This window comes from Plutella xylostella, chromosome 16 (genome assembly GCF_932276165.1).
Source record: "Plutella xylostella chromosome 16, ilPluXylo3.1, whole genome shotgun sequence".
Classification (NCBI taxonomy): Eukaryota; Metazoa; Arthropoda; class Insecta; order Lepidoptera; family Plutellidae; genus Plutella; species Plutella xylostella.
The window spans coordinates 5,296,942-5,318,565 of NC_063996.1; the positions used below are offsets into that span (position 1 = coordinate 5,296,942).

At 39.1% G+C, this 21,624-nt stretch overlaps 2 protein-coding genes across 2 annotated transcripts; both read right to left on the minus strand.

The window, feature by feature from the left end:
- Positions 1-1,051: 1,051 nt before the first annotated feature.
- On the minus strand, positions 1,052-14,777 carry LOC105386886 (fatty acid synthase). The gene is made up of 40 exons (XM_048626532.1): positions 14,605-14,777; positions 13,830-14,022; positions 12,979-13,090; positions 12,244-12,447; positions 11,947-12,063; positions 11,667-11,842; positions 11,356-11,498; positions 10,948-11,151; positions 10,672-10,858; positions 10,425-10,587; positions 10,181-10,350; positions 9,937-10,088; positions 9,531-9,714; positions 9,300-9,448; positions 8,993-9,177; positions 8,781-8,900; positions 8,589-8,698; positions 8,324-8,514; positions 8,029-8,183; positions 7,519-7,779; positions 7,308-7,425; positions 7,067-7,231; positions 6,605-6,935; positions 6,391-6,524; positions 6,031-6,186; positions 5,461-5,579; positions 5,133-5,283; positions 4,828-4,999; positions 4,610-4,722; positions 4,360-4,524; positions 4,103-4,275; positions 3,849-4,019; positions 3,556-3,774; positions 3,346-3,454; positions 3,095-3,269; positions 2,861-3,008; positions 2,629-2,776; positions 2,252-2,428; positions 2,030-2,132; positions 1,052-1,774 (listed from the first exon to the last, which is right to left on the minus strand). Exons 1-40 carry the CDS (start codon positions 14,761-14,763, stop codon positions 1,167-1,169), a joined length of 6,990 nt encoding a protein of 2,329 aa, XP_048482489.1. The 5' UTR covers positions 14,764-14,777; the 3' UTR covers positions 1,052-1,166.
- A 1,469-nt stretch (positions 14,778-16,246) lies between these two features.
- On the minus strand, positions 16,247-18,543 carry LOC105386893. Its single transcript, XM_048626533.1, has 3 exons — positions 18,505-18,543; positions 18,284-18,355; positions 16,247-16,808 (listed from the first exon to the last, which is right to left on the minus strand). The coding sequence occupies exons 1-3, from the start codon at positions 18,541-18,543 to the stop codon at positions 16,287-16,289; spliced, it is 633 nt and encodes a 210-aa protein (XP_048482490.1). The 3' UTR covers positions 16,247-16,286.
- Between the last annotated feature and the right edge of the window lie 3,081 nt (positions 18,544-21,624).

Sequence of the window (21,624 nt, forward strand, 5' to 3'; positions counted from 1 at the left end):
GATATATATATATTTTTTTTCCATCACTTTCTTGCATTTGCTATGTTTTTTTCATATATTTCTTGTTCCCTACATGTGCAGGTTTCTTCTTCATGAGACCGTAATCGGTTACTGTTGCTGTAGGTACATAGCTAAAGTACAATTCTCTGTCTTTAGCCTTTATTATCCAGCCACTACGTACTGGCTATGGTTGTTTAGCGGGGGCAGATTATCTCGGTGCCTGTTCATAGTCTCTAATGGGCAACTTATTATCTCTACCTCAGAGCGGTCACTAGTTCTTACGTAGATGCGATAGGTCCAGCCCACTTCAACTTCAGCTTGAAGATTTTACAATGGTGAATGGTATGGTAAGGATGGTTCGTATACATGGTAGGTGTAAGCTATCTTTTTAACTTGGGATTATTTTCCAAAGGCTAATCTACAAAGTCTAAGATGTAAATAACGTGAAAAATTGAAAATATAATACGTTAGTTAGAAACTATACAGAAATACCTAATACAGGCAGAACCCTATGAAAGTGTCGATAGCATTGTTTTTAAACTCTTTGTATAATTTAATCGCACCTATACCTTTTTATTTCATTGCATTGATTAAACTACAGAATATATTTTATATGTTAGGATCGTTTAGTAAAATTAGCATCTACCATTGTCGATGACTCTTCTCGTATATTTAGCATTTTTATTATGGAAATTTTATAAATTTTCAATTGCGCGGTTTTGTGTGAGCAGTGATGTTGTGTGCAATATAGTTTTATCCTTCTGAATAGTGAAATCAGAGTGAGAGTGTACCTTTGGAATTGTGTGATGTTACCGGGTATCTTCTAATAGTAATTTAGGAAGTACACCTGCTTTCCTACCTCCATTCTAAGTGTCTTATGTACTATATTATTTTCTCTGTGAGGGTGTAAGTTGGTTCTCTGGAATAGTTTTTTTTATGCATATGCCTAGGTCTAAAGTGTCTGTACTGCAGAAATTGTTATGTACATATTACCTATGTACAATTAAACATATGAACGCTATTAGTAGAGTGTAAATAAATAATAATTCACTGCATTAAATGTTTATTTTATTTAAAAAATATAAAATAATCTAAGTATTTAACGATACATCTCATATTATTAACTACATTCCAAATTATACCTACGAGTATGTAAAGATCTCTATTTATTCGTAATCGGCTGAGAATTGCGTATAAGTAGATGCATTGAGCAAGTAGGTGTTGCATAGATTCTTCTTATTGTAGGCGTCGATGATGTGTTGGTCGAGGTGTCGGTTGACGATGTTGGCGCAGCGCAGGTCTTCGAGCGCGCCGGCGTGGTCCGCGCCGAGCTGGTACAGGTGCGGGGGCGCCTGCGAGTAGCGGCCCAGGCCCAGGTCGGGGCTCATTGAGGCCGGCTGGCTGGTGGAGCGGAGGACCACGATCCTGGAGCGCAGGGGCCGATCCCGGAAGCGCCGGGCGCTGTACCGGCGAGCCTGCTCGATGCGCGTCAGCGCGGCCTCCACCAGCGCGCGCGCATACTGTACCGAGTGCGGCACGCGGTCGCGCAGGGCCTGCACGCCCGCCTCCACCTTGTCCCGCCAGGCCGCCGCCTCGCGCAGCTGCAGCGCCAGCTGGTCGGAGCAGCTGCCGGTCATGAGCGTGTACATGTGCTGCACCAGCGCGTCCTGCAGGCGCGCCTCGTCCGTGGCGCCCGCCTCGCGCAGCCAGCCCTCCAGCGCCGCCGGGAACGTGTCTGGGCTCGCGTCCACGCAGTACACCGTGCCCGTCAGACCTGGAAAATTAAAAATTCGTATCATTGAATGCTTTGCTATGGCTGCGTCCTGATGGCAATTTTCGATTCGGGGGTCTGTTCATTGTAAAGAACAACTAGTCCTGTTGATAGATATTTATGTAGTTTATTTTAACTTGATGAACACAACGATTGCGTGCATAAAAGTGGGTTCAACAATGTACTCCTCTGCAAGAATTGCTCGTAAGGAATTACAGGGGTAAAACTGATTATACTAATAGTATTACATATACTCACCATGCTCTTCTAACATTGATGCCATCTCTAAAGCAACAAGAACACCGAACGAATATCCCAGTAAATAAAATCCATGTTTTGGTACAATTTTCTTTAGCATTACCTGTAAATATAAAAACAAATTAGGCACATCTATGTAAATACATATATTTTTTTTGCTTTGTATAATACAGGTATATTAACGTCTGCCTTTTAAAAAACCAAAGCAAACCCATAAATTACCTTGACCATTCTCTCAGCCATTTCTGTAACAGACTCATGGGGATGGTCGAGCCCTGGTTGCAGGACCACGGCGGCACACTTTAGCCGTTCACATAATAGCTGGAATCTTCCATGGTGTCCTTCCATACCCGGGATGAGAACTAGGTAGGTGGCGTTACAGTCAAACTCATCATCTCGCTGAAAAATAACACAAAAACTTGAGTTCCCACTTGCTTTCTAGGATAGCCTACAATTCATTAAGCTTTAAATATGCAATGGCAGCCGTATGTAATATCTGCAACCATTGCCACGGTGTGGCCGACGTAATTCATAACCCACGAGCGCTGCAACAATCATCTACATAGATGCTGTGGCCAATGATGGTAAATATACTTTACCATTGTTGATTTCTGTTCAGCAGTTCGCATGAACACTAGATCTGCAGTAGCGAGTAATTCATTTGTATCTACGTTTGAGTACAATACTCCTAGACCCGTTGCTACTCTATCTTTGGTTTCCTCATACTGTTTTTGCTGCGTTTTCAACCTGAGCAAAAGAAAACATGAAATTGTGAGAAGCTTGTTACATATACTTGAGAATTATCATTATGTATTATGTTATTATACTCACTCTCGTAATGTCATCTGTAATAGTTTGTCTTTTGGTACGATAATCTTATATCTTTGCAGGATGTGGCTTACTTCTTTGGTTCTCTCATTATCAAGCCCTAGTTTTTCTAAAGTCTCACTATCCTTGGAGTTTGAAGTTATAACGATGCCTATACAAAAACAAAATAAACAATTGTAATCATGAATTTAGTTAAATAACTTTCATAATAAATTGAAGGTAGTTTATAAATATTACCTGTTACTCTTTTTATTTCTTCTAAAAGGGATTCTTCTGGTAGAGCTCGGGCATATGCTAGTACAACTTTCTGTGATGAGCACATAGCGTTTTCAATCGCAGTCATTGCCCCACGCATGCCAAGGGTGTCAGCATTGTTTCTAATTGATTCAACGTCTTCTCCAGGTTCATTGAACTGTGAGACATGACATTAATTATAAGCATTGTTTAAAAATGTTAATAGTAAAGTAACTTTGAACTTTAGTTTATACCTTGTTGAATTTATATAATTGTAACATAGTGCTCGGTTTCCCTTCTTGTATTCTTTTGTAGCAAATGTCGCTTCCCACGTTTGCTTTCTTATTGATTACTACAAAGTGTCTGTAACAATTAAATTATAGAATGGTCATTCGTCGTTGGTAATACGTACAATCTTGCATAAAGTAAGAACAATGAGCAGATAGTCTTATATTTTTATTTACCTTAATGATAAACAGAGTTTCCTCGAAACTTCATCCAAGTATTTTAACTTCATTGTTAAATTTGCTTCAGAAGACTTGTCAAGAGAATCATTGGTTATGCAGTAAATGCCTTCAACTGGACCTAGTATAGTACAATCTTTAAGCATTTCTTCTACCTTATCGACATCAGTTAGTTGATCTTGTAATACTTTTACCTCAACTCCTAGTTTCAGCCACAGTCTGTAAATATTTTAATATGTTATTTTTTATAGTAACAAATTGCTTTGTTTTATTGTTGACCGGACACAACTTACTTCATTTTAATTTTGATGAATTCATTTGACTTGTTATCTTGATGCTTTTGACGAAGAAGTACAATGTTTACAGCTCTCCTAGCAATCAACAAATCTACCAGCCTGGTGGCTAGTGCATCATCTGCCGTTGCGGCAATCACAAGATGGCAACTATCAGGTGAGACTTCAATTCTGAAACAATACGTTTTAGCATCAATATCAAGATATAAGTAGTGTATGTCGCTACAAATTTATACTTGTTTAAAAGTTCTCACCTGGGTGTAGCAGTTATTGTTTCTCCGTGAATGCGAAGTATTGCCCTACCTCGATGTCGGCTTGATGCCAGTAAGCGCATAGCTCTAGCAACTTCATGCACACTATACGTGACGCGACTTAAAGGACGCACGTATCCACGTGCAATACCTTCGCTGACCATGAGCTGTAATTTCTGTAAACAGAATAAATCAATAAAACGAATGCACATGAGCGCATACCCGGACTTATTAGAAATAAAGTCAAGATCGCAACTTACATCCATCTCCAAGAAATTTTCAGAAGTGAATATGGCCGAAAAGTCAATAGAAGCATAAGATCTGGATTTTGTCATTTGAAACATCCCATATTCAAAGTCTTCCTTAGAGTGCACTTGTTGCGTATCTAAAGTTATTCCAGATGCAGCACAACAATTAAGAGTTACCTGAGAAAAAATACGTTTATTAGTGGTGGAGCTATTTATTACATAGGTATATTTAATTAACTTGAGAGAAAAATTTATAACTTACGTTTTTCATTGGGCCTTTGACACAACTTATAATAATATCACAGCCCTCTCCTTTGGTAGCTGCCAACACCATGTCTCCAAATGTAAGATCTCTTGAATTGCCAATATGATCGTCTGGGAACAATAACTAATTACAAAATATTTCCAAAGTATCGTATTTATCATCAACAAACTGTTAGATTTGGTATCAGAGGTGTGTTTTATTTACATAACTCTTACCTTTTAACTCCGGAAACAGTTTTTGCAGAAATCTCTTCTTTTTCATGTCACTGACCGTTGCAAAAACTTCGCATCCATGAGCTAAAGCAATAGAAATGGCTGCCTGCCCAAGAGCCCCGGTACCACCGTGGACTAAAATTTTCATGCCTTTCATTAACCTGCATTTTATTCCCTAAAAAATGAAGAGTTTTTAGTAAAACACAATATTACAAAAGAAAGGGATTATTATTTTAATTTGAGTACCTGTTATAGATATTAGCTGTAATTTAAACGAAAAAAAGACCCTTGGTCTATGGTATACTCACTAGACAGTAAAATGCATGTGCGTATGGCAAGGGCACCGTAGCTGCGTCTTCAAGGCTCCAATGATCTGGCACAGGCCACAGTAACGATGGATCGGCAGCCACGCGAGTAGATGCAGCGCCACCGTATATGACTCCCATCACACGCTCTCCGCTGTAATACAGATGTTATGATGATGATTCAACTATTTTTCTATCTCATGGCTGGGCCAAATTGTGAATTATTATCTATTCACAATTATTGTTTTTTTAAATGAGACCTAGAGATAAGTTACATTATTAATTCGTTTTTAGATAGGATTGTTTAATTCTATATTTTTTAAATACTTACTTAGCGTTCAATCCACTAAAATCCATACCGTAGTTTTGATCAGATACCTCATTTTCTTTCAGGATAATTTCTCCTGTAGCTTTGTTTGCATCATAAAAGTTTAGGCCTGCATAGTGAACCTGGAATTTTAATTCAATTAGTTATAAAACTACAATCGCAACAATGTAGTTATTTTCTTTAACCGTAATAACTACTATGGGGCCGTCCATTAATCACGTGAGGCTTAAAGGGGGGGGAGGGGGTGCTGAAAACCTCACGAAACATCACGAGGGGGGAGGGGGGGTTCTCGTTAGACATCACGTGTATTATTTTTTTGTCAAAAATTAGGTATTTCTGAACCGATATTTTGGACGGCGCAAAAATTTTAACGATTTATAGTATGACCTATATTTTTTCTAGTCAAAAATTGCCTTTACATAGACTTCCAAAAAATACACGTGATCCAGGGGGGGGAGGGGGGGTTGGTCCCAAACCTCACCAAATATCACCAGGGGGGAGGGGGCATCAAAAAATGAGAAAAACGACCTCACGTGATTAATGGACGGCCCCTATGATATTATGATAACTTACCGCAACAGATATGTCTTTTGGTCCTGGTTCTGGAGTTTCTATCCAATGAAGTGAGTCTAAGTTTCCGATCTCTTCACTTCGCAATGTCACAGGACGGCGTTGTTCCTTGCTATCATTTACAACTCGATGTTCATAATAAATGCCGCCCCAAACACCCTAGAAAATTTGTACATAAGTTAATTACATTGATCTTCCTCCCCAAGCTTGGACCCGAGTCCAATCAAAAGAATTTTTGTGAGAATTTCGGGATAAAAGGTAGCCTATTACAGTTGAAAAAAGGGTTATTAATTAATTAACTATCAATTTATAAAATTATAGATATGATATAATAAAAAATACAAAATGTTAAAAAGTACTTACCTGATGTAAGACGTTGTACGCCAAATCAAAATCTGGCAAATCTTTTTGCTGTAAAGTTTCTGAACTTGTCTGATAAACCATTGCAACATACACTTGGTTCCTCTGAAAATCTTTCCTCCAATTCCTGACTGATTCTAAAAATAAAATTTAGTTTACTCAGCATTAAGATTCAAGAAGCCATCTGATTTTTTATTTGTGTTGGAAAAAATGCTACCTTTTATTTCATTCATTAGCGGATAATGAGTAAGAACTATTAACTGATTATCTGGGCCAAGATTACTTCTAGTGGCTTCCAAACTAGGTATTTCCCTTGAAGAAGCAACGTATACATATACTGGTGCAGATTTTTCTCTTTGGGGTTTCCAACGCCCAAGAACGATTCTACCATGCTCGGTTGTAGCGGAAGCCACTGTACGATAGTTGGAGTGAGACACTTCGTCGTTTTCTAAGACTATTACGAACGTGTCTTTAGGTATATATTCGCTTAATTCTGAAGTGGCCTGAAATAGTGAAAGGAATATCATTATTGATTTAATTTTATCAGCCTATTTTGTTCCAACACTTTTATAAGTCAGCTTACCTTTGCGTCGGTTAAGAGATTGTTTATGAACATAAAATGAGGAGTTTTGTTGTTAAAGTCGCGTAAGCTATTTAATTCTTCAGAGTGTAACCACACGCTTTTAACGTTTAGTTTCAAGTTAGGTAATTCCGGAGAAAATTCTTTGATCGCATTCCTAAGAGATGATCCCTGGGTTTTATTTGTGATGTCTAGTGCAAATAACACATCAGAGTCAACATTTTCGGATATTATTTGGAAGAATATGTTAAGGGCGGCCGGAATCTGGAAAATAATACAATTTTATATTTATAAAAGGTCTAAGACAAGAAAATTAACCAATTTTCTTAAGATAATATACCTCGGTTTCTACTTTTTGAAAGTACGGTACGAATGTTGAAGTTTTTAACTCAATCGTTTGACGTTGAAGTGGTGGGTTTGGTCTATATAATAGGTTTTCCAGTACCACTCCGCCACATCTGTAAAAGTAAAATATATTATGTGTCTAACTACATTTTTTAAACTAAACTAAATAACTAACTGATTAATAAAAACTCCAATAAATGTTATACCTTGTAGCACTAAGATCATCAAAAATATTGGCTTCCAACGCCCCAACTCCGCTATAAGGTGAGTTGGCGATAGCGTGTGCGTGTTCCTTCACATCGATTAGTAGTCGATGTATGAACCGGGGCTGCAGCAGCGCCTGGTTGTCTTCCCGGAGCGTGTTCATCTGCATCACGGCGTCTATCAGCGTCACCCAGTTCTCCCTCCACGACACCAGCGCGCGGTCCATGTCCGCGCTCTCTCTTTGTATACTTCTGAAATCTCCGCTGTAATGGAAAATTATCTAATTAGATTTTCAAAATGTAATGCTATTTACACAACAATTAATTAAAATTATTATCAGCAATATTTGCACTGTGTTGAGAGATACAATCAGCAACATAGTGGTAGCCCGGTCGCAAGCCCCAGATATTTCTGCAATGTGTAGGGGTTGTGTATAATAAAAATTGAGGTATTTGCCTAAGTGATGGGACACAGAATAAGCTAATACCTATAATGTTTTTAGCGATATCTACCTATAATCGTATCCTCTCTCATAGAACATTCTGTAAACATCATTCGATGATATCTCCATGTCTCCCCCTTTCGCTGCTTTGCGGAATATGCCAGTCGAATCAGTTGCATTACCAATAATATATCCATTAGCAATCAGAACATTTTCATTGTGTACCTGAAAACAAATGTTTTTTAAAGTTGTTTCCAACATGTATCATGGTATACGTTATTTTATGTAAGTATTTCAATGTCTATAAAGAAGACATAGGTATTGTGGCTCCGTTATTAAATTAAAATAAGCATAACTTCAATCACCTCAAATTTTCCAGTTCCTCTATGAATCTCTACACTTAATCGTAGCAGTCGTTGGTCGGAGAGTTTAGGTTGTGTATGGAAGTGTACATCGTGGAACTTCACAGACATCTGACGACGCATCACGTCCAGAGACATCGACAGAGTGTCCCACACGAATACCAATACGCTAGCAAACGGCAGTAATGTTTCACCTATAAATTATAAGTGCAGTTAAATTTTACTCCAGTATTTTAATTTTGTGTTACATGTAAACTAAGGATCTTACCATCAATAATATGACCCCTCAAGAAGGAATGCTCATCATCATGAGTTGATACTGTGATATCATAGGCGGCAGCATGGGCCCTGTCAGCTGTAACGTAGACGGGTAATGTCCTGAAATTATTTGTCACTTTGTTTTACTTATCAACACTAGTATACTACTACAGATAGTATACTAATTATGTTTTATACGTACCATTTCTCAGTGTGAACCCATTCTATCAAATGCGAGAGCGATCGTGTTTCAGTGGATACAGGAAACTCCACTTTCGGGTAGAGAATACTCAGGTCTGGGTTGTACCCTGACATGTAGAGACTGAAATGAATGTTGTTTAATATTTCTACTTGTAGATGTAAAGTGACGATAGGTGAAAAATATACACCCACAGACATATAATGGATACTTACTCTCCTAAAGCTTCGAGTAGGAAGAGTACGTTGTCACTATTGGCACGTCTAGTCAAAGGAACGTTGGTGCATGTGACCGGCAGATAACGTTTCAAAATTGCCTGCAATAGACCGTGCGGTGCCACTTCTATGAGCACAGCATTTTTCGGAATCAACTTCGCAGTCTCTTCAAATAGTACAGGACTCTGTAAAACACAATCAACGATATACGCATTCCTATGTATTAAGTATTTAGGACTACATGAAAGGAGAGGAGGGAGAAGGATACGCGAAGAAGTACTTAGCTTTCAATAAAATAAAATCTTACCAATAAGTTATTTGTCAAGTATTCCGATGAACACAGTTTTGCCGCTGGTTCATTCCATCTCTCCGCTGGTACAGACGTCGAGAGCCAACGTTTACTTCTAGTCTTTGGATTTTTAATAACCTCTTTCAAGTATTTCAGTAGTCCGGGACCTGAAAAAAAGCAGGAACATGAAAAACCAATTTTGTGGGCTGATCGTTTAAATCAGTAGAATATCACCATATGTATAATTACCAGCATCCTTGATATAACGTGAATGGTAGGCAATGTTTGAACATGGCACTTCTTTAGCAAACACTCCTTGACCCATTAGCTTTGCAACGAAGGCATGCATGATGTCAGATGGTCCTGAAATTGTGCTCGATTCAGGAGAGTTGTGGCAGGCGACGTCGACTTCTGGGGGACACATGCCCACAATCTGAAAAGTAATTTCGCAATTTGCACCATATATTTTATGTAGTCGTCTAATCTATTGAAAATTTTAGTTGACTATTATTTATGTATAAGAGTGTTGGGGTCCACCAACCCGCACTTGGCCAGCGTGGTGGACTAGGCCTAAACCCTTCCTTCATTGGAAGGAGACCCGTGCCCCAGTGGGGACGTAATGGGTCGTGATGATGATGATAAGAGTATATCATACTTGCTGGTATCCCATCCCAACGGCTGCCAAAGAGCCGTGAATCAAAGGTGTTTGCACAGATACAAGACCACGATAATACGCAGACAGTATCATTTCCTCTGCTGTTAAACAGCCATCAGCGTATGCACACCCCAACTCTCCAACACTGTGACCTGTGCCAAAAAATGTACGGGTTTTAATAATGTACTTATCGTAATCAAAATCCTGTAGTGTGATTTTTTTATTGTATGTAAAAATAAATTACCGATTATGTTGTCTGGAACTAGCCCCATTTCGAGTAGTATATCTGTAAGGCCTATCTGCACAGCGGCTATACCCACGAAACAGTTCAAAATGTTGTCATAAATGGTTTTGTCGTCTGATGTCAGAATATGTATGAGGTCAACACCCTTCGGCTCCAGAACAGCATGGCATCTGTAAAATTCAATGTATTTTTAACATATCGAAATATATGAGATCTCGTCGTTATTATACTGTATAATAGTTACCGTTTGATGGCATCGGCGAAAATGGGTATTTGCATCAGTTGTGTTCCCATTCCATTCCATTGAGATCCCATCCCACTGAACACGAACCAAAGAGGACGCATCGCATCATCGTAATAGTCCACTTTCTCCCGAATACATACCGTTTCCTTCGCTTCATTAGATGCTGCAAAGATATTGAAGTGGTAAATATTTATTCACTTAGTTGGATGACATACTGAATTAGTATAGTTAAAAGAGAATTACTCACTTATAACAGTGAATCCCCTTGCCAAGTGCTTTGAAACTCGAGCTTTGTGTATATTGTGGAACATTGCTATCTCTTCAGGGTCAATGGGGTTTGATTTAAGATGTTCAAATATCTTCTCCACCGCTGATTCCTGCCTACCAGATGCCGTTAGTAGGTACGGTATCTTGGATTCATATTTTGCGATATCCTGCAAGAAGTAGAAAAACCCATTTTACTAGTATTGTATGAATTTTATAAACTATTCTCATAGGTATTTTACAATACTTTTAAACTAACCTTTGGTTTATACTCTCCTCGGAGAAGAATATGTCCATTGATGCCAGTTAGAGATAGACTGTTGATGGCCGTGTAGGCTCGGCGGAAGGGCTTATGTTCCGTTACCACGCGCATGCGCCCCTCCTTCAATGAAGCTATGTCGTCCCGAGGGAAGTTGCAGTGCAAGTTTGCCGAGATCTTGCCTGTATGGTAGGCTAGACACATCTGGAATAATAGATAACATTAAAATTGGCAGCTATATATAATATCCTCAAATATTATTATAATCTCAAAATGTCTTCAAAGTCTATTTGCGTCTATTCTTTTATCTCAAATACTAAATTGAAAAGTACAAATATCAAGTTTATTGATTAATATTTTAAGGTCATTAATAGATTTTATAGATTTAAGCTTAATTTCTGTGTGTACCTTAGTCACAGCAGCCACGGTGGTGGACGCCTGGCTGTACCCCATGTTGGACATGATGCTGCCAATGAACAGAGGGTCGTGACGGTTCTTGCAGAAAACATTCTCGATTGCTTCCAGCTCTGACTTATCAGCATCGGGAAATGCTGTAAACAATAACCATATTCATGTTAGATGGGTAATTTTTAAACAATAAATTGAACGCAAACCTTTTACTGTGTGTCCCGGCTTAAAGTGCATATCCGAAGGGTAGTAGGGATAGTGGCACAACTCGTTATTCTAAAGAACTTTCGTTCCGTATACGAGGTTGTTACCTGATCCAAAGGCTTCGACGTATTCAACATCCGATGGGCCTACCAGGGTGTCATTGTAAAAGTTCCTGTAGAAGGTGGACAAGACTACAGGGTCCCTGTAGGGCCCATATTTATCGAAGTGCTCACTGTCCAATCGGCTGAACTCTGTCTGTGCTTTGCAAACCGTAGCATATACTCTGAAATTAAATAAATAAAGTTGGATAATATGGTACCAACCATATTACTTAAAATGTCTTTGTATCATTACTTTAGCTATTACCTAATACAAGCTAATAATTACCTTTTAGCATTCTTAGCTTTTTGAAGGAAAAGTATGCTGATGCACTCCGCTGGAGACTGCCCATCAGCATTCTTATCGAAGCACTTCGTTTTTCCATCAGTATTTATTCGTAGCATCCTGAAAACAATCAGTTTTGTATTGAGTATGAGTATATGCCTACTATTTAAAGGAACCTATAAATATTCAAGATCGTAGGGTGTGGAAGATAAGAGGCCTTTGCCCGGCAGTGAAAAAACAAATAGGCTATATAAAAAATACTTCAGCAAGATATTTAGGTCAAATTTACTGTCAACCAACCTTCCGTAATGTATGCACGACTGAGGGTGCAAATGGATGTTGGAGGCTCCGACAATGGCGGCCTCGCATTCTCCGCGCTTCATGGCTTCGTAAGCCTTCTCCATGCACACCATGGACCCGGAGCAGGCGGCGTCGATGGTCATGGAGGGGCCCCTGGCGTTCAGGAAGTACGAGATCCGGTTGGAGAACATGGCTCGGTTGCACCTGGAAACAATATTGCAATTATGAGGCCGTTTTTCAGCGACTAAACAAAAGACGACCGAATGGCGTAGTGGTTAGTGACCCTGACTACTGAGCCGATGGTCCCGGGTTCGATTCCCGGTTGGGGCAGATATTTGTTTAAACACAGATATTTGTTCTCGGGTCTTGGATGTGCCCGTAAAATGGCAATAGGCCCGCCCCCTATTACATTGGGACTAACATAACACTCTGGCGAAAAGTGGGTGCAGCAATGCACCTCTGCCTACCCCGCAAGGGAGTACATTAGTACAAGGCGTGAGTGCGTGTTTTTTTTTTAAACAAAAGAATAAGCATTTTATTGTAATGATGTTGCCATTAAAAAATGAAAAAATATTATTCTTATGGCCTGCATTGTATAATTACTGCCCTGACCTGAATATACCTATGACAATATTTACAGCTACGGCTACGTACAACTATACAGCTTAAACAAAAACTAGCTTAGCTAAAAACACTGTGTAAGGTTATATGTACGTACTGGAAACAAAAACTTACCCCACAATTCCAACCCCCACGTGAGAGTAAGCGCAAACTTTTTCCGTCTCTGTGAGACAGGTGCCAATATAGACTCCAACCTTCTTATTTGAGAGTTCATTTGGAGACATTCCTGAGAAAATAATCAACAATACATTAATCATCCATTACCTGTACTCTTATAGGTACGTACTTATTCTATGAAACAAATGTACGCTACGCTAGAACGGTGTAAAAATTCTTAACTGCTTACTGAAATACGGGAGCATAAATTTTAAAGATGCTCAATGGAGCTACGTGGAGACAGACATACCTACACTAAATTACACACCTTAGACTGACCACATCAAAGATCTAAAGTAATAACAAGTAAGTGAGATCAAGTTTAGGCATGATATAGGATTGTCCTTGACACATCCCAACGGACTCACCGTCGAACTCCTTGACAGATTATCCTAATAGACTCACCGGCGTCGAACACAGCCTGGTACGAGTGCTCCAGCAGCTTCCGGGACATGGCGTCCATGCTGTTGGACAGGCGGTAGTGCACCATGAAGAACTAACATAGAATAGCAATTCCTTGACATATCCCAAAGGACTCACCGTAGCTTAGGCGGTAGTTCACTGCGAAGCTGCTTCCGAAGTTTGGGGCCGCGGGTTCGAATCCCGCCCAGGGCAAACAAACATTCGTGTGATGAGCACTTGTGTTTGCCTTGTGTCTGGTTGTCGTTTATCTGTTTTAATATGTATCTATCTATGTATCTGTGTAGATATATCAGCTGTCCGACACCCATAACACAGGTTCTGCCTATCTTGTGGTCGGATGGCCGTGTGTGAGATGTCCCCACATATTTATTATTATTATTACTCACCGGCGTCGAACACAGCCTGGTAGGAATGCTCCAGCAGTTTCCGAGACATGGCGTCCATGCTGTTGGACAGGCGGTAGTGCACCATGAAGAACTGCGCGTCGAACTTGTCCAGGCCGGGCACGTTGCCGCAGTGCTCGGTCAGCTCCGGGTGGTTGTACTTCCAGCGGGCCTTGTCTGACGTCACTAGGTTCTCCTGCAAGAATATGGATGTGTTTAAACTTCTACTTACCCAAATCGGACTTGAATACACCTTTCGTATTTTTGTCTGTAATTATTTTTTATGGAGGGAGCTACGAACACTGCCTATTTACGGTAAATGTAATAAGTTTAAAACGTTCTATGGTTTGATATATGAATCAAATAAATATAAAACTTGAGTAATTACCATAGTAATACGTTTGACTCCTCATACATTGGGACTATATTTAGTTTATTATTATGTAAATAACACTGGCGAAATGTGGGTGCAGCCACTCGAACATATCATCATCATCATCATCATCTCAGCCATAGGACGTTCACTGCTGAATATAAGCCTCCCCTAATGTTTTCCACCTTGTCCGATCGAAGATGGCCCGCATCCAGCTCTTCCCCGCTAACTTGACTAGACCGTCCGTCCATACCGCGGGAGGCGACCAACGCTGCGCATGCCGGTACGTGGTCTCCACTCGAGAACTCGTCTGTTCCACCGGCTATCAGTCCTTCGAGCAATGTTTTAACCTTTGCTCAGCCAATTTTTTGCTCAGCCCATATTAATTTTATGCACGGTACATACCATATTGTAGAGTTTCTCAGAGAACTCCTTGACGTTGTTGCAGGTGGGGTAGAGGCCGGACATGCCGGTGATGACGATGTCCTCCGGGTCCAGCGGTCGCCCGCCCTGACGACCCCCCTGCCCCGGCTGGCCCGGGTGCTCTTGCGGTATAGGAGCCATCCTGAACGACTTACTGGAGGTGCAGAGAAAAAAATATAAGTAAGTTCTTATACCTAGGTATTTTTAATTTCATTTCCACATGTAGCCGATAGAAAAAATATCTTAATTGGTCACAGTGGATATATTTTTTTTATTGTAGTTTTACATAATAATATGCAGTATGTAAGTTCGGCCCTGAGGGTAAGTTTAGAGTTAGATCCATGCTGAATTACCTGAACCTTCCTGGGTGTTTCATAAAAAACTCACATATTTTAATCTTGCGAACGACAGTTGAATTACCTATTGTATATTTGTTAAATGAGGGGATAAACTAATTATATGCAGAATTTGATTAGAATATGACCAAATAGTCACTTACACTTTACACATTATTTTTAAAGTTTTTTAAATTTCTTATGAAACAAATTGAAAATGTTTACAAATATTGCATTTTTTTACCTGGACACTGAAATCCTCACAAGAAAGGGCCGCGGGGTATACCGGTGCACTAAAGTGCAATTCAATGTAAAATTCTCTTTTATATTTGAATGTCCTCTTTATGCATGTAGGTATTGCTTTTAGTAATTTCATCTATATGTATGCAGGCATAAATTCAATCAGTATTGTTTCCTGTGTATCCCTGTATATTTTTTTCACTGCAAAAAATACGAATAATTAATATAAGTTTTTAATGAGCCTAATTTAATCACCCTTAAAACGCAATAAATAGGTATTATTATGTAATTACATAGGTACACATGAACTTGCCCTTTTTACCATCTTGGAAATATTGTGCTCATCCCAATAAGTAAAGCCGCAGAATATTTTCTTCTGGAGAATAGATTCAGTACTTTTACTAAGAAGAGACAGCTGTTGGACTTTGCTAGAAAAGGTAAGGTAGAAAGGATAAGTACCTTTTCTTTGCCACATATAAAAGTTAATCAAACGCTGCACCTATTTAATACAAAACCAAAAGAGCACCACATTCAAATCGAACCATCTGTATACTAGATACATCCAACTTATTACACCACTTCTATCGGTCAGTGGGTAAGTCGCCGTTACCAAAATTGCATGAGTTTATTATTCAGGTTTGGTCATTCTTATGCATTGCATTTTTTGCACTCGACCTCTGACCTATTAAAACGTACCATTTACACTCACTTGCTACCTCAGTTATTATTGTGTCAGTAGTGATACATACTGTTTGGATACGGCATAACTAGGAGTTGTTGCTATGGTTTATAAAATAAAACAGTAATAACATTGATTACGGTCTATGATAAACGCTAGTAGTGGTCGGGCTATTTGGACTTTGTTCCGTTCGTTGTTATTTTGTGCGTCGTAAGAGTTATTTACACATAATTAATGTACTCTGTGATTTACACTCAAATAAATCTATAATAATAATAATAATCTTATGAGTTACTTTTAAATAGAAAAATATTAATTAAATTAGACATGTAACTAAAAAAGTATAACAATTAAAATGAAATACTACATAATTTCATAAATACATTTAATAAATTATCTCAGTCAGTTTGTCATTCGGCGAAGGTCTTGGACAGTTTGTCGACGACGATCCTGGTCCTCTCGGAGAGGTACTGGTCCACCTGGCCCAGCACCTTCACGACGTGGAGCATCTTCTGCACGCCCTTCTTGAACTTCTCCATCTTCTCGGCGCTGGTCTCTTCCTCCACCTCGCGGAGCCGCGGGATCGACATGGTGCTCACGAGGCGCGGCGGCGCCATCGGCCCTTCTACCTGAGGCAGGAGCCTTGGCACATTGATCCTGGGCACACGAAGCCGCGGCAGCCTCAACCGAGGCAGGTTCAGCCGCGGTATCGGGAACCCCTGCGGTGGAGCGATGGCTATCGGCATCAACGTGTCAGCGAACCCGCTCTGGTCCATGTCTGATTCTTCTTTGATCATGAATTTCCCGTCTTTGACCGCCTTCGGTATGGAGTTGTGGATGAGTTGGCAGAACGAGTTGACGTCGAAGTCGTTTCCGAATATGGAGGGAGACCGATGGAAGCTTGACCTTCCAGATGGTGAATCCTGAAAAAAACATATTCAGGCTATATTTATTATATTATTCCTTGGTTACTCGTAGGCAAAGCCGAGATTAATTAAGACGAGTACTGCTCATTGAGCAATATACGGTAATATTTTGTTAAAATTTTAAATTCAATATTTAAAAAAATGGGTTGTTTTGTAGGTATCGGCATTTTGTGAGTGGAGCTTTTTCATCGCCCGTGAGTGTATTAACCAATCGTCTATTCTCGTAACTGAATTACAAAATTTATGTGCGTGCCGTACAGTGCAGTACAGTAGGCCGTACTGAAAAATATTAAGAATTCAAGCTGAAATAGTTTTTGCGATTCCGTACCTCAAAAGGAAAAAGGAACCCTTATAGGATCATTTTGTTGTCCGTCTGTCTGTCTGTCTGTCACCACCCTATTTCTCAGAAACGGGTAAAGATAGCAAGCTAATATTTCGTATAGATAGACAAATTTACGGCCCCGACAAAATAGTACAATAAAATATTACATATTTTACATATAATGAAATTAAAAGGAAAACTATCTCAGGTAGTAGACTTGTACGGAACCCTCAGGGCGCGAGCCCAACTCGCTCTTGGCCGTTTTTTTTTACATAAATGATCAGTTATTTTTTCATCTACAAACATCAAAATGTAGGTTAATTTAAATCATGATTAGAACACGAAGTCTGAATATTATATTAATTCTACCTGTATAATAGTTTAACACAAACCCCGAAGAATTGGGACTAATACAACACGGCTTGAAAAATGGGCGTGATAAAGATAAATAATTTTATGCCTTTTAGGCTGACCTAAAAGTAGTCTGTTCTGAAATAGACTACTCCACAATTTTTTGTAGTTAGTATATAGTTTATATGTACTAGTATGATTGTGTCGAGTATCCCAGGAGAAGTTCACAAAATTAGAAGATAGTCGACCTAATAATGTTGTTACTAAAATAAAGATCTGGCAAATAATATCTGCAATACGCCTCTGCCTACCCTGTCAAGGATTTATGATCGGCCAAAAATGGCTTACTTCTAAAAATGGGCCGCCCCTTTCCCAAGGAGCATCACAACATTCTGTCCTCGACCTTCCTCCTCAAACCACCTTACCTGTTACTTACCTGCTAAGGTTTCATGAAGGACCTATTGTAAGTTCTAAATTTCAAGCATTTACCAAGGTATATTTAGCATACGGACTTAATAAAAAAAGAAAATGATAGTTAGAAGTTAAAAAAGTTGTTTAACCACGTTACATATATTTCAAATTCGTTTTGTTGATAAAAAATATTTTCAGGGCTCACGGGGCTTATCCAGACAAAATCGGAGGTTTAGGCAGCGGTTAGAGAATACTGTGTGAACTTTCATCGTAAGATATATTTTGTTAACATTCATAATCTCATAATTGGTGGCTCATACTTTTTAATAAGTTTTACGCCTCATTTTATATTTATAAGTAGTTAGATTATATTTACAAATATATCTGTTTGACTCACGGCATCATCCTCAGTTCCGCAGTCGATAGTGAGCCGCAGCGGCGGCGGAGCGGCAACGCGTCTCGGCTCCACCTGGAATTACGTAACACCATCAACAATCTCACCACCACTATCACCTAATCTTATCACAACACTATCACTCGGGCATTTTCAACACTTTCCCGAACTAGAACTTCTCAAAGGGTCAACATTTCTACAGCTTTTAGATTGCAGATACGAACCATCAACACGAACACTATTATCGCCACGTTCCGATACATCTTATCTGTTTTATGTGCTCATTTTAGAACGATTGCCACCGATATGTGAAGAATCACGTAACTAAGAAATCGCTTCCTTACAATTGCTTGTGTTTTGCTGATTCATCAAAACCGTGGTTCGATTGTCGCGACGCTTGCCGCTGCGCTTGCAAGGTCACGCGCTTGACCATTGCAACAGTCAGCCAGTGGCCGCAGACAGTTGCACTAATCGATGTTACGTGTTAAGATCCGGTGTGGTAATCTCTAACTGATAAAACTATTGTATCCCTTAACCATGCAGTGGTTAGTTAGCGGCTGTTATGCCGGAAGTATAGTTTTGTATTTATTCGTTAAAGCGTACTACAAGAATGAACTTGAGGTATTTGATGCGGCTGGCAGTTTTTGTCACGATTGCTCTAATAACAGCAGAGGTTTGATGTTTTCTTTTATTATGTCTGCCTGTGTTTGTAGGCTACACGCGCAGCGCACTTCTATGCACAATTTCTTGCAGTCTAATATCTATTTCATTTCTACGTTACTGTCTATCGGCCCACATACCTACATACTCCCTGTAAATGTCCTAAGGTATCCTCTATAACGTCTCCTGTTCTCGCAGGCGAGCCTGCTGCTCCGTCACTCGCTGCTGCGGCCACGGCTGGAGGAGAGCTGCTTCACGTCGCGGCCCGAGGAGCGCCCGCTCTTGTACCCCGTGTTCAAGGTCTTCGGCCAGTTCAAGGACATGCTCGTCAGGATGGTCAACGTGCTCGCGGCTCATGCTAAGGAAGCCCGGCTCACTTAGAGTTGGTGTAGAGTTTTATAAAGTACCTACAAAAGAGGCTTAGCAGGCTATTTTGAGTAGTTTTGTAGTAGATGCCTTTGAAATTAGAGTAGCGACAAATGTCACATGAGGCTTATGTTATTGACTGTACTATTTATAGTGAATGTTAAGTTAAAAAAAGAGTTAATTCTTACCTAGTGCATGGGTCTGGAGTATGGACATCTTAGAAACGGTATAATTTATGTTTATTATTTTTTTTTAATTTTTTTTTTATTTATTAGGGACAACAAACAATTGTACACATACATTATGTAACACGTATATATAAGAAGAGTAATTTGGTGTACAATCCACACCGTTATCCACAGATTAAGTTTTTAAATACAAGTACTTACAAAGAGTGACTAAATTAAACACAAAGACTAAACAATAAACAACCCAGGGGAAGGGACGGGGAGGGGGAGAGGAAAGAGGATTGAAGTGACATTTAAGTAGTATGTGTGTGTATGTATGTTTGTCGTGAAAGAAGACGTTTATAAATATTTATATAGTTCTGAGATTTTATAATGTTTTTATTTTTACCTACACACACTGTACTGTAATTTTAGTTATAAAAATCTATGAAGTAAATTGATTTTAAAACGTATTGAATAATTGTTTTTATTCCTTGATACCTTAGTTACCTACTTATGTTAGGTATTTTTATAATATCACGTACAACATTAGACAATTTATAAAATACTGTAGGTTAGATACCTACCTCTACCTACCTACCGTAGGTAGTTCTTGAACTTTTCACTATTTCACGTTGTATGCAAGATTTCAAATTCCTATAATACATACCTAACTATACGTATGTAGGTTTAGGAAATAATGTATGTATAAATATTAAAATACTAAATAATACAACAATATTTGTTATCATTACTTTATTTACATCACTGTTTTCACTCTAAATAGAATGAGTTTCCTTATTTTAGTAACAATCTCTTAAATCTTCTAAATTCAGAAGATGTTAAAGACCCACATTTCTTTAGATCTAACAGTTTCTCTAATACAGTGCGGTCTCTCTTTATTTTATTTTTTCTAGCATTTATAGCCAGTTTAAGAGGGGTTAGTCGAGACGATAAACTTTTTTCTAATGGCGTCTTTCTCCCTAATAACGATAAACTGGGTGGCGTTGGTATTCTTTCTAGTAGGTTTGGGGTTTTGAGGAGAGGCTTTGAAAGTCTGGGTAATAACGGGCTCCTAGGTATAACAGGTGGGAGTACAGGAGGTAGCAAAGCATGATGAGGAATGAAAGGTAATATTGGTGGTATAATCGGAGGAGGCAAAATTGGCAGCGGCCGGGGCAATAGTGGGAAGGGTCGGGGTAAAAGTGGGAAAGGTCTGGGTAAAAGTGGAAGAGGTCTGGGTAAAATTGGGAGTGGAAGTGGAGGAGGCAAAAAAGGTAGAGGTCTGGGTAAAAGTGTGGGAGGTCTTAGCAAAAGGGGTAATAAAGGGGGTATCAATGGAACTCGAGGCGGTATCAAGGGAAGAGCTCTTTTAGTGAGTCTTCTTGAAACGTCCCTCTTTTCTCTTAACCTCGGAGCTGGAAAATGTGACACAGTCTTCATTGCTGGATACAATTTGACGGGCTGGAGGTAGTTGGCAAGGACTGGGCAGCCATGGCTCTTGTAGACTTCGCCAATCAGATCTAACTTTATGCCAGATGAGGGCTGGATCTGAAAATTTTAAGAGGAGCACTTGAAAAAAATGAAGGTAAATCCGTAGTAGCTTGGAGTCATACTCGTGGAACTACTAATAGAGCTTTTTACAACAAAAGTTTCACTTTTATGTAAGTATATTATTATAAAGCATACTTACAAGTAAAAACGTACAGAAAACGTTAAATAGTATAATTTGAGGCAGTTTAGTACACACTGCCATTATCCTTCAGTATTATATAAGTTTTTAAACCAGCTGTTTGGTTTTGCAGGCTTTATATTGACTTGCTTGTGTAACAGATAACACCTTCATTATTTTGTTATCATCACCGATTGACAACGTTACAAAACAATTGATTTGTTGACAAATAAATATTGAATACAAAACAATTAAAACAGAATCAATTTCACATAGAACAACTCGGGTTCATACTCAATGGGATTTCATGTTAAATAATACCAACTAGGCATAATGTCATAGTTATTATGATTTCTATGATTCATTTTCCGAATGTAACAAAACAAAACCGTGCCATCTTGCTATAAGTACTTATAAAAACAGCGTAAATTAATATTGATCTCCATATAATAGGCACACACTTACTATAAATCTATTCA

Bases quoted from the DNA above. Each gene is read 5' to 3' on its own strand.
- LOC105386886 (XM_048626532.1), bottom strand. From the start codon at position 14,763: ATGGCTCCTATACCGCAAGAGCACCCGGGCCAGCCGGGGCAGGGGGGT. The intron at 5,580-6,030 runs GTAAGTTATCAT...TTAAAATTCCAG, and splicing joins CAAAAGACATATCTGTTGCG to GTTCACTATGCAGGCCTAAA. The intron at 5,284-5,460 runs GTAAGTATTTAA...TCTGTATTACAG, and splicing joins TTTAGTGGATTGAACGCTAA to CGGAGAGCGTGTGATGGGAG.
- LOC105386893 (XM_048626533.1), bottom strand. From the start codon at position 18,543: ATGTATCGGAACGTGGCGATAATAGTGTTCGTGTTGATG. The intron at 18,356-18,504 runs GTTCGTATCTGC...ACGTAATTCCAG, and splicing joins TAATAGTGTTCGTGTTGATG to GTGGAGCCGAGACGCGTTGC. The intron at 16,809-18,283 runs GTGAGTCAAACA...GCCTGAATATGT, and splicing joins GCGGAACTGAGGATGATGCC to TTTTTTCAGGATTCACCATC.